The 13,709-nt window shown below is 38.9% G+C and overlaps 1 protein-coding gene across 9 annotated transcripts in view; it reads right to left on the bottom strand.

Moving 5' to 3' along the window:
- The window catches only part of shg (DE-cadherin), a 406,513-nt gene that overhangs the window by 198,184 nt on the left and 194,620 nt on the right, over positions 1 to 13,709 (bottom strand). For 4 of the 9 annotated variants that reach the window (XR_015538089.1, XM_087359669.1, XM_087359673.1 and 1 more), the window contains exon 1: positions 966 to 1,567. The exons of 2 other annotated variants lie outside the window; for them this stretch is intronic. Coding sequence is in view for 6 of the 7 variants with exons in the window: in XM_087359669.1 (XP_087215795.1) it covers positions 966 to 1,062 (97 nt within the window). In the remaining variant the exon portion in view is untranslated. Of the gene's footprint in view, positions 1 to 965; positions 1,568 to 13,709 lie in introns of those variants that run through there. 3 more of the 9 variants (XM_087359670.1, XM_087359675.1, XM_087359672.1) reach the window with 2 other exon arrangements.

Here is a 13,709-nt window from a genome sequence, read left to right as displayed (position 1 = left end):
CTTCGAGGAGCTCCGAAAGGAGCGTTCTGTCCTAGTAAGATAAAAATATGGCGTACCTTTTCTGCAAATCTCTACTTATTCCAACACTCCCAGTCCGAATTATAATTCGTACGATTTTTTAAAAATTAAAGCATTTGGAATCCAATAATTAATTAAGCAACAATAATTAAATGGGGCACGAAACTGAGACAAACTGTTCCGTGTATAAGAGCCGACCTGTGTTAGGTCTGACTTCAGTCAAGGTTAGAAAAGCAATTTCATCATCACCTTTCCAACATTCGGCTTATAGTGAGGGCTGTTACTGCAAAGCAAGAATCCTTCCATCGTGTTTTATAGGTCCACCTAAATACCTTTTACATCCTGTGAAAATGTTCTTTCATTTCCGCTGTTATTTTTCTGTAAATTAAATCGTGTTACCCACAATTTTGTCAACGTTTAATTTTTTTTTCTACGGTCAAAAACGAATTATCCAGCATTCTTCTCCACGAAATTATTTTCTGCTGATATTAATATTTTCCAATATTTTTTTCGCAATAGCCGTGATATAATGTAAGTTAATGCTGGTCTAGCAAGTTAATTATAAATTCTTACTCCGACGAGTCTGAAAATTCTTAGAATTCTTTCAAAGCCAATGTCTTTTGCATTCTTGTTCGAAACATACCGAATATGAAAACAATCATTTACATGCATATATCGTTTATCTCAGTTACAGGATCACCGACAATTCGTTTACAAATAAAAAAATCTAATTAACAAGTGAAAATTATTACACGTGGGTTTAATAAGCAATTATAATCACACCCTAGGTTTTCTGTAACCATCCTCAGCCTACTTTAACTCTTGAAAACAACGCAACACCGGAAAGTTAACCTCAAAAGGCGCGGCGACAGAGGAGTCTCTGTGCTCCAGATGAAATGGGGGCAACACCTTGCAGAAAAACAAAAGATTAATTCTCAGAAACATACCTTGCTGTTGGATGTCATCAGCACTTACAAGCAGGAAAGTGAGAAATGCTGTCCAGACAAAAAATCTGCAAATACGTCCATCAAAAACACCTCCCATAATGAACACCGTTGCTGAAACACGGTAAACTATGTCTTACAACAAATCACTGCACTTCCATTGCAACAGTCTTACATATAATATCGATTTAAATACTTTTTAGTAAGATGTTAGCAATAATGGAGTCATTTAGGTAATAGTACTGAAAAATCTACACACGAAACACACCTTTCCTCGCAGTGCACAAGTCGGTACCTTACGCCAAGGTCAAACAAGTGACTAACATCACACGGCAAGTTGCGAAATAATATTCAATAGCACAAGTACTTGTAATAAACTTGCTTCAAAGTAACATTAACACGTTTCTTACTCTACACAAATATAGCTGTCATGTTAATCCAGCTACAAAACAATCAAATTACACGGCACAAATGCGCACTAGATTAAATATACTTAGTCAAAACTTTCCTCGATAACTTGCGATCCACTACTCTCGCCCTGCCACGACTACAGCGCTACCTACTACGTGTGCTCATACCGTCAGACTGCAAAGCGTTCGACTGTCGACAGCAACTCGTTTGCCTGCTCGAAGTTCAAACTGGTGACGTCATGCAACGTCACAATGTCCGAGACTTCGGGAAACTTCGGAAATATTTCCGAATGAAGCTAGTACGATTGCTAGCTAAGCTGATAAGGTCTGAAGTCGTATGAACCATCTAATGGTCCACAGAAGCTATTATATTCATACTACAAGAGTGTTATGGTTGCTGTCTTGGTCCTTATGAGTGGTTAGGTTTTTTATTTGTTTGATAAAGAGGGTCATTCCCTTTAGAAAAACAGAACACCTTTGTGTTAAGTTTCGTTCGAAGGTCGTCTGGTACAAAATTGTTTCGAATCTCTCCACACACACACACATTTGAATTGAATATATATTATGTTGTATGCTATCCTGAGCGGTCACAGAACTGCTTTACATTATTCATTGAAAAAACAGTCAAGGACATTAAGATGGCATGGAGCTGTCTCTCCACTGTTTCATGTCCCCATTGTATATGGCTTTATTAAAATGTAAATTCTATCGTCAACTTTCATTGCAAGAACAAATAAATCGTAGAACAGCGTATATGTCATACCGGATGTTCAAAAATTTTCTATGACGTTGAAAACAAAATATGTAATTATGTTTACATTTATTTACAAAAATGTATTTCAAAATTATGTTCACTCTGCATAGAATGCTATGCCAACAGCAAACAGCTGTCACAATACCACGCTACCAACATGCATGTTGCCAATCTACGCATGTTGTAGGCTTACAATTACGAACCTACCGTACAGAAACGTTTTGAACATCCTGTATCACATACTTCTGGACCAAATATTTGCCTTGGAAAAAAAATTAACAAGAAATAAACAAAAACAAACTTGGATTACGCTCATAACAAAAGACTGGCGGATATTAGAATTACGAGATCATCTCTGAGGTCAACACAGATCTTTCCAATGGGTACTGGGGTTGTGTTAGTTCGCTGGGGTTAAATAGGCAGGAGCTTAAAGCTGATACTTTATTCCTTCATCGATGTTAAGCCTGTGTGAAGCTACAACGTTATTCCTATTAACAGAATGAACGAATTTATTGTATTTTGAAATAATAATAATAATAACAATAATGTATTTCGGAAATAGCTGCTGCCCTATGTACCTTAGGGGCAAAGCTTGTCTCGGGTACACAGAAGTAAATCTTCTTTATATTATAAAAATTTGTGATTTCGTCGTCGTCAATAAATTACGTCATCAACAATGTCAACTATAAACAAACTCGGCATTGTTGTGGAACACAACAATGCCGAGTACAACACAACAATGCTCAAGATTTTAAAACGCAACCAACCCCCTCGAAGGAGGGGTTGGTTGCTTTTTAAAAACTTGACCACCCCCTCCGAGGAGCTCCGAAAGGAGCGTTCTGCCCTACTACCCTATAAAGTGGTAAATAGATGGAATAATAATAATAATAATAATAATAATAACAATAACAAGAGATGAATTGCTATGTACTGTATCGCCTAAACAGAGTCCCGAAAATCTCATGTCCATTTTTGTAAATCAACATGCTTCGCGTAGAGACACATTACATTACCTCACTCAGGTGCGCAATCATACATCCATCACGAGTTCTAACGATTTTGTCCTTTACCGGAACGGTTGTGGATTTACGTTGCTTTCAGTAAGATGTATAATAAAGCAATCCTTTACATGTCCAGCAAAACAATTTAGCAATTGCTTTGTACGGCTGTCAAACGAGGTCTCTTGTTAAGAAGAAATAACATAAATTACAGGGTTAGAAAACAACGTTTAGGAAAATATTTGTACCAAACAAATATTAAATAAATCGATCATTTAGAAGTGCATCACTTTAACGTGGAACTTCATGACGTCACAAAATTGACTTCATATTAGGGTAATAAAATGTAGGGTGTGAAATACCCGGGTAAATGCTTATAGAACGGGGGGCAGAATATAAAGACATAATTTTGGTAAAGCTATTTCTTGGAAGATCAAGAATAATAAGGGAGGATATCACAACTATCCACTGCTTCCAATTTTAGCACAAATATCTGTTTTATTTTAACTTTCATGGAAAAAAAAGGTGATTACATGTAACGTCTGCTTAAAAAATCACTAACTCTGCTTGTTTGCACACAGAGAGTTTAGTATGACTCACAAAATAACAGCGATTATTTTCTTAAACAGCGTTAACCAGCTGATCTTTGCAACGGTGAGGTGTTGTGTTTTCTTTGCGGTACGGACTGAATTTTTAAGCGCTATTCAGAAGAGTTCCCAAGTTCCAAGTTGCCACTGCAAGCTTCTCATGCAGCCCTCCCGATTTAAATTAATCTAAATTTACCACCCCTTAACGCCGTCAAAATTTACCCCCCTCCCCTCAGTAGGAACTTCTAAATTATGTATTAAACTTCCAAATTAATAGCCTCAGCTTTCTCTAATACAAAATTTCAAAATTCCGTCTTTTATGCCAATCATCACACTAACGCCTTCACTCTTACTTTATCCTTACCAGAAGGACGAGCGGGCATTGCCTGGGGACCTTCTAGCTATAAGATGCTCTTTCTCCCCCCCAGATATCGAAGTGTCTCTCACTTCTCCCCCACCAATTTCCTCTTTCTCTCTCTCTCTCTCTTCGGCTTCAAAGGGTAAACAAGTTGATCTTCGTAATGGTGAATTTTGGTGTTTTCTTTGCGGTACGGACTGAATTTTTAAGTGATATTCAGACGAATTTCGATTTGGAACTGTTAATATTAAGCAAGACACAGGAATATCCAAGGATCGGAGTTGGTTTTAGCTATCCGGAAATATATCTCTAGCTTATCTTATGTAAAATTCAACAGGAAACGGGCAGACCATGCCTGACACGTTGAAATTCCTTCGTTTTAAAACTCAGGTTATCTGTCGGTCGTGTTTGAAAAGCACGAGAAGAAAACTGCAATCCGGCATGCAACTTCGCATGTGGCACAGTACTACTTGCAGATGTTGACGGTTTTAGTAAAGCGATGGCACTAATTGTAAGGGAGAAGCTCATATCTTCGATGCAGAAATTATATTACACCTAAATAAATAGCATTTTTTTTTACTTTGTGAAGTCATTAAGCTTTTCGAAAAGGGTAAAATTATGCACTGAGAATACATTTAACAGTTTGAATCCGAAGGTCACCTAAACCCTTCCATAAATATATAACTTCGGTTTTCGGTCGACAGAAACTTACGTCATATTTAACACAAGTGGTTCTCGAAATACACTTAACCGCGAAGTAGGAAAAACGAAGCCAAGACTGTCGGCGCCTGTCCACATTCACTGCAGCTAAACCTCCGAATACCACTGGTAGCAATATAAAAAAAACCGACGCCGAGCGTCGCGATGATGCCAAAGACGGAAAGTGAGACGAAGCTCTCATCTACAAGAGATGCCTCATTTATAGCAGGTAGGCACCCGGATGCCTTGAGAAACAATAAAAAAAACCGACGCCGAGCGTCGGGACACCAATCGCCTCGACGAAGCATCCGCCCCCTGCAACCCCAGACAGCTACAGGCCATTTGCTGTCTATCTACATCCTTGTATTACTTTTTACAACGGGAACAGATGCGTCGAAACAAGTAGCTGCTTTTTCTATTGTACGACAATAAAACAGACGGATTACAGAGTGGAATCCTCGTTCCCTTTCACACTGCGTGTATAGAGGGATATTTATGACGGCAATGTTGGTAACCCCAGCAACTACCAACGCCACCCTTCTCCCACGTCGATCTATCGAGTTCAATTGAAGAAAGGGAACAAACTGTTATAATGGCTAGAACTCATTCACATGTACGACAGTGAGACAGCTGACCTTTCCAATTCCTCATATTCACGTTGTCTGGAGGTAAATTTGGTCTTCCTGGTTTCGCAAATAGGATTTCTGCCAGAATTTTCGCTCTCGTTAGACGGAGTGACCCCCCCTAGCAACTGCACCGAGTTGACACTGTCACTGTGGGGTCCAGTTAGTCTGTCCTCTGGAAACCGTTGTCAGTCTGTTGTCATGGTAATGAGCGACGTTGGATCATCACACGCAGGCCGGCTTGCGTTTTGATTTGCTTGTAGTGTTGTACGGGCTTGTTCTGATTTGCATAGAGAAACCTCCTGTCTCCCTGTTGCATCTAACTGGAACGCTAGAACTGTCTACTTGACACCCCCCCCCCCCAATACAAAAGCCCACCGGTAACAACCAAGTGGACCGAACTAAACTAAGCCCACGCATAATAGAACGCTGCGATAGTACACTGCAAGCAAACATTTGGATTGAGTCTCGGCAGACAAGCGTACAGATCCAAAATCGAAACAGACGGATTATGGAATGCATAAATTGTGTGTCTGACTTTCCATTGTCAGGCGTCGTTAAAGGATGGGGCGCTTGTGTAGAAAACTGTGTTCTATAACGAAAGTAGATGATTTTAGACTCTTCAGGAAACGACATTTTTGCCAATATTTTATTATCGTACGAAAAACCTGTAAAGAAAATGAGAATCTTAAATTTCTGGGATTCGTGCGAACAGTTTCTTTCAAATAAATTTTATTAATTTTCTTTTGCAGATAGAATTATAATTATCAACTTAAAAAAAAAAATATTCTCGGCGACATTACAATAAATTTAATCACAGGTGTTGCAACTTTTCACTTCAATTTCGCATGAATGTTTTTTTTTGAATTCAGTAGAAAAAGGATGCTGAATACCGCAAAGATATGTAGGCCTATATGTAACGGAGGAATCTTTGTCTTCCTGTCTATTTTTTTTTTTTTTTTAAAGTTGTCATTCTCCACTCTACGTAGAAAATCTTACAGCTGAAACGACAACGTGAGGACTGAAGTAAATAAGATTACCACTGTTCGAATCGATATTCGCTTTCAATCTCACTTTACCAGTATCACGCTCACTCTGGCTAGCACAGAAAATCCGTATTGTACATAAGGTTGGATTTCCCTTAACCACACATGTCTTTTAATAGCGTACAGCAACCATAACTACAAGAAATCTTATTGTGTTAAGTTGGTTCCAAATCTTAAACATCGGCTCACTCTAATTGACAGCTCAATGGAAGGCATAAATTAAGCGTATCTCAGAATTTTGAGGTCATGAGCCCCTTACTGAGTGTAAGGAGGTTTTAAGAGGGTGGGTTGACAAATTCTATAACATTACTCTCACCCCTGCTTTTATACACATTTTTTCATCCTACGTTGCTTCCTTGTCTTGTATGCATCTTCTGACTCCATCTTGTGTCATTTATATGGAAACCTTGTTCTTGTGGTACAGTCTGTGACATATCACCTTGAGTTAATGGTATATATTAGCGTCAACTTTCAAAACCCATATTTCGCCTAACTTAGTTTCATGAAAAATCACTGTTATATTACGGGACTCGGGATTTGGTAATGAACGCGGTCATGTTCAGAGTTCAGTAACAAAATTAAATTACATAATAGAATTAAGAAGGGCTATTAAACACAGGGGAGGTTCGTGTAACGTCGACTTTTAAATATATTACTTCTTTACACAGATTCCAAAACACGGCGCAAAGAATTCACAGTTAATACTTGACGTATCAAAGTGAATCACATTTGGTCTAGACCAGCGTGATAAGACTAGCGGCCCGCGGGCCATATCCGGCCCGCAGGTCCGCGAAGTTATTAGTGTTACTCTTTGTAACAAGTTCATCTACTTTCTATACTCTAAAGGACCTGAAAACGAAATTGTAATCTTTATCTCGTTTGCTTTACGATAATTAATTTTTTGGAGCAGAAGCCTTTCGAAGAAGCTGATAGTTGCTCAGGTGAAATGTCCAGTTTCTGTGGAGTCTGAATGTTCTTTACAGTGTTCACAGTAGACGGATAACACAGCGGTGAATGTGGTGATTCACTTCGAAGATTATTTCGACGTCCACGTACAGTTTGGAACAAGAAAATGTCAACAAAACGGCAGCAGTCTTAACGAGAAATCGGGAGAAAGTTTACAGTCAGTTCTGAATTTTTATGTTGTTACTGAAGGCTAAAGTATCGATGATCGATTTATTTTTCTCACGTACGTCTGGTCGTACTAACTGCTTAGTTTGTGAGATGCAAGTTTCTCTTACGTCATAATGTAAAATTCACTCTTACAACTATTTATATTCAAACCTCTCACCCCAATCGCACGACTTAAAGTTTGTTGCTATAACTTCGTATGTGATTTTACTTTCGCGAAATAAGTGTAAGATTCCTTCAAGAGAAAGGATTGCACTTAAGTTGTAAACAGACAAAAATTCTGCCAAGAAATTAATTCGTCTAATCCAGTGCTTTACTAACTGCCATGACCGAGAAAAGTCGTGTCATTCGAATAAGTAGACGTATATACAAGGATAATTAAGAGTTACTATATCTACTGCCTATTAAACGTAAATAAAAATAATTAAACGGATTATGATGAAATCAATGAGTATCAGGTGGACAGAGAATGTAGCACGTATAAGTATATGGTAGCGGGAGGATAATATTAAAATGAATCTTTGAGAAAGAGGATGAAAGGGTTTAAACTTGATTCATTTTACTCAGAATGGTGACAAGTTGGGGGGGGGGGGGGTTACTTATGAACGGTGTAAGGAAATAGAATATGTTCTGAGTATAAGAAACCCATACGTGAATACACGCTGCTAGAAAAATGCAGGATTACTGTGTGTTAAAGCAGTTGGTACACACAGCTATCATTGAGCATTGAAGGTTTAGTCATATCGATAGAATGAGAATAATATTTAATACAGAGATTACCAGACATAATGCAACTCAAAATTAAACAAGACTACGTTTTAAATTAAGAGAACTGCTGGGTTTTTAAATTATAGTTTTTTTATTTTTATTTGTAGCCTTGTAAGCCTGGGGTCCCGGGTTCAATTCCCGGTGGTGCTCAAATTTATAACTTGTGTTGGGCAAGGCCGTGGTCTAGGCATCACGGAGTTTTCCTCCGGGGGCTTCCCCGGTTTCTCCGTGGCATCCCAACAATTACTCCACTCACACACACACAGAAGAAGGCAATGGCAAACCACTTCTGGATCATCTCTGCCAAGAACGTATATAAATTATAGTTATTCCGCTTTAATGATATCTGTGAAAGCCCTGTAATCTTTCTAATGCAATTTCTCTTGAAAGATGCTGATTTAGTAATATAAGAAAATAATACTGATTTGTACACCATAATGAATCTTTTAAATGTTGATAGTTTTAAAGGTAAATTATGTACAATCGATTCACTTTAAGTTTGTCTACACATATTAATATACAAATTACGGCTATAAGTTGAAAAATAGTGTTTCAAGACGTCGCTAGTTATTAAAATAATAACGTTAATTACCCTTGCTAAAACATCTGTGTGGGCTGCGTGCAGAACGTTGTATTTACACCTAAGAGACGCATTGGAATGTGCCAGCCAGTTCAAAGTCATTCCGAGATGCTCAGATGCGTCACAACGACTTTGTTTCCACGAACTTAACAATGAGGAAAGCTACTTACGTCACACATCCTGGCCCTCAGATTCTGAGATCAAATTCATGATTATTCGCGTGAAAAATACGCAACATGTAACAGGTTAAACTGACAAATTAAACTTAAAAAAAAACAGTTCCGAGTGTGGGTTGCTAATAGGGATAAGAACAGATCGCGCACATTAATCGTGGAAGTTACCTTCAGACCGGAACATTCCATTTCCGGGGCCCGCAGTTCATCACACCCGACCCTTCTCTACGATAAGCCATAATCCATTTCCGAAGGCAGCTAAAATCTAATTCACTACACGGACTGGTTGGATGCTTCGTCATTTCCTTCTTGTGTCTTAAGGCCGCTCCTTGTTCATTTTTAGATATCTCACTGACTCTGTTTCTGGAATACAAACAGACGTAATCAACGAGAATAAAATATCATACATTACGAAGTAAAACGTAAGAAACTAACTCATGGAGCAGAGTCCACCTTGAGAAGCTGATATTGCTCAGCTGGTCATGAAGATGGCAGTCTTCTGCGTTGTAACACCATGTAGTGTGGCAGAAGTTTACCAACGTTTCAGATATCATTGCTGCTTCCATACGGCCCTGATGATGGAGGCAGTAATGACCTCCGAAACGTTGGTAAACTTCAACCAGACTAGAACCCAGAAGACAGCCATCTTAGGACTCACTGCCGTGAGAACGTAAAATCCTAGTTCGTCATGAAATGTCTGTCCTGTCGAAGGTTCATTACTATGTTCAAAATAGTAGCCCACAGTTCCCATCCGCAGCCAGATGAATCCAATCCACGTCGTCCAACCCTATAATCTTATATTTCCTTTTTAATATTATCCGCCCATCTACGACCAGGTGTAACGAATGGTCACCTTCGGGCTTGTCAAACAAACTTTTGTATTTTTAACCGTAATAATTATTCGGTGAACATTGCAAATTATGAATCTCTTCTTATGACATGACAGGAATTATGGGAGGAGAGATTTCGAGATATTTAAAACCTCAATCCCGGGATTCGTATGTACTGACTGAAGAAAAAGACAGTAACCTAATTTAGCAATAATATCTATGGATGCCGAAGTTTAAGATCGTGGACTTTTTAAGTTATCGGGTATCCGTAAGGACGCCGTCAACCAAGGTGTGAGGGGCATCCTTAAGGCCATTTAACCAAAGGCAATTAGTCAAAAATCTGTTTTTTTAAAAAATTTCACTGCCGGTGGGCACGGAAATCATAAAAAGTGAGGCATGACACGTGGTAAGCCGCTGTAGAAAAGAATGCCTATCCCACATGTAACATTAAAGGAAATATAAATTATAGACACAAGGCATTTTGTTGGTATCTGACAACTTTTATGAAACATCCTGTCAAAAAGACTTAAATAAAAACCACTTTCTGGAACTATATTGCTGCAGAATTGCCTCGTTTGCTCCGGGAAGTGGAAATGCAGAGGGGAGGGGAGGGGAGGGGGGGATTTATTCCTTCATTTTCCGTCTTTTGTGGACGATGCATTCCTGTCTTATCTAGACATCATCATGGAATCTTCCTGGCCTCCACAACTCGTTCCCCTTGTAAATTATTCATCTTCTTCACTAATATTCTCCCTCTTTCACCTTCTTTTATTCTCATTCTCACAAAAATAGCCCTCGTTCTCTTATCCAGATCTCATTCGTCTTTCTTTCCCCCCCCCCCCCTCTGTTCTTTCTGCATGTCTTCGTATGAAATTGGTAATTCTTTTCGCATTTCTTCTGTGTAAAACATGATGATCTATCTCCTTCCTTCCTGTTATACACACGATTCCTTTGTCTGCCCCAACTTTTCGCTATGGAAAACATAAGCTTCCTTTCTGTATTTCAAATTCAGCTGCTGAAAACCAAAGGAACATGAGTCAACTGAGGTTAAGTTAATCCTTCGTGGCAGAGAGTAAATTATGTATCCATTCCAGTACATAATCATCACATCAGGAGACAGTTTAGTGGTGTTAGGTACGTAGGTCATGTCACTGGAGGTCAGTCAGAAATTACTGACAATCCACCATTAATTATAAGTTGTGAAGGAAAAATCTTGTATCGTGAAATTAATGGGGCAAATATTCCATCGGCGGTATAGAAGTGTAAGAAACTCCACGGAACAGTCTTTGTTGAGAAGCTAATGGTCACCCTGGAAGTCAAGAACTTCTCCTCCTGTAAGAGAATCCAAAGTTTTATTGCCGTGTTCACAACAGCCCGACAGTGGTCTCAACCTCGTTTATCCAAGATACATTTTAATATTATCCTCCGATAATATTAGAGTATCAATGATGATAAATCTGGAACTGTACTTTAAGATCAGACAATTCTGCTTCACCTGCCAGCTCGCCCGCATCTCTTACATTTCTGTCCTCACCCCCCCCCCCCCCGAACCCTTAAAGGAAGTCCTGAAGAGGCCCCCAGCATCCTAACCCTAATTTGTATTGTTTAGTTCAGTAAAGCAGCCATTTTACACGTTTGATCAGATCTCCAAGAGCTGGAACGGATACCCGTATCTTGTCTGTACCGGATACAATCGCTCTGTTACCCTCTTTGAATTTTTTTCGCTGTTGAGCTTGTTACAACATTGTGGGGAGGATAAAAGAATTCGTATTCAAACCCCTACAGCCTGGCTGTTCCTTCTTATAACAACCTTTAGTAAAAAAGAAAATGAAAAAAAAGATACACATCCTATTTGAGTATCTGATTGGTTGTGAAAAGTGTTATTTGAATGAGAAAAATACCATGGAAAATGCGTTTTAGATCTGCCCCGTAGAACAGAAACGACTTCTGTGGTAAATGTTAGTTCACTTTATGTACTGCTATAAGAGAAAAGCAGGGAACACGGAGACAACGCTGAAGAATTTACTAGTCTCTGTCCAAACATTAACCACTTGCATTGATTTCATTAATTGAAACCGAAGCTCGTCTAAATAAAATTTAAAAGTTCGGACCGGACCGCAAAGAAAACACCACACTTCACCATTACAAAGATCGACTGGTTAACCCTTTGAAGCCGAAGCTCGTCTAAATATTACGTAAGAACTCAGCCCGAACCGCGAAGAAAACACTACACTTCACCATTACAAAGAGCAAATGGTTAACGCTGTCCAAGGAATTAATCGCTGTTTACAGTGAAAACCACATGAAACACGTAAGAATAAAATGCAAGAATATTGTTACCACTCGGCGTTAGAGTGTTGAAACACATGGTTACTGCAGACGAGACGAAATTTTTTAAAATTAATTAATTAACCCCTCCCTCTTTTTAACAGAGGACAGAGATTGTCTTCGGCAGTCACTAAACTGCCAATAAAATCGACAACTTTTATGAAACACGAAGATTCATTATTGTTCACTAGAGACCGCCACTGTACCCTACAGTGAACGAGTTAAAACCGGTCCACAGCATTACTTGCCACTCCTCCGTTTTAATATTATCCTCATGTCTGCATCAAGGTTTACCGAAGTTACTTCTTCAATCCAGTTCTTCTGACTAAAATATTGCACATACTTTTTCAACGGGGATATCTTGACCAGATGAACGACTGTTAGTTTCTGAAGAAAGCCATTCCACCATGGAGTCAGAATCTGAATACAGTATCCCTGATGTTAACCACAATTGTGAAAATCACACACTTCATTTTGTATCTTTCTTGCTACCTGAAAGTTACATTCATCTTACTAACAGCTGGTGCTGAATCTCGTGGTTATCTGCTCGATCCTTTGTCCTCGCTTTATCCGGTTAATTGGATCCCATTCTTGTGGACCCACAGACTCGCAAGACGTCCTTCCCTCGGCCCCTCTCCACCTCATCGTTAATTCTTCTGGACCTTGTGTCAGCGGCTAGATGCCTCTGTTCTTGTTGTGTTTGTTCGGGCAAGTGTGTGATGAACTCAGGGCAGAAAGGAACCCAACCTCTACAGAAAGGGACAGGCGAGGTACAGTCGCTTGAAAGCGCCACCGATGTTTCCGTCGCCCGGACTTCAATCCGTCAAGAATACTAACGATAAAAGTTTTGAACTAACTTGTTTGGTGCAACACTTCCTGTCAAGTTACTCAACTTGTATTCTTCTCTCTTTTTTTTGGTACTGAAATCGATAAAATATGCTTTGGATCGCCATCCATCCTGTGAACTACGAAGTGGAGTATTACTTCCGACGCTAATAGTTGCTCAGCTAGTCAAAAATTCTCCGGCTGCATTACCGTGTTCTTTAGAAATCGACAGATGAACACAGTCGACTTAATATTATATAAAAATACAAAAAAAAAAATAAAACCTTAATCATATTGTAAATACGAATGACTTCGAGCAAATTACTTTTAATGATTAAGAAGACGGAAATTCATACGGAAAGGCAAAGTTTATTGTCAACGTACATCAAGACTCCTCCAACGGAAGTGTCTACAAAATGTTAGGTTTTATCACAGATTATAGAAGGCGTCGTTTTTTTTAGGCATGGCTTTTAAAAAATAATTTACAGTGAAACAATTAAACTTTATTTACGAAAGAAACTTCTGTTGAACCTAAAAGCCATGAACTGGTAGAATAACTCGTATTTGATATTATTTAACACGGTGCAAATGTCTTTATAAATTATATGGTTGCCAAGCAACGGAGACCATCGACATT

Source organism: Zootermopsis nevadensis, unplaced genomic scaffold (assembly GCF_977971745.1).
Source record: "Zootermopsis nevadensis isolate Lab colony 2312 unplaced genomic scaffold, Znev_1.0 Znev_ptg000032l, whole genome shotgun sequence".
In the NCBI taxonomy this organism is placed as follows: Eukaryota; Metazoa; Arthropoda; class Insecta; order Blattodea; family Termopsidae; genus Zootermopsis; species Zootermopsis nevadensis.
The sequence above is the reverse complement of the archived record's forward strand: the minus strand, read 5'-3'. Positions and strand labels throughout refer to the sequence as shown.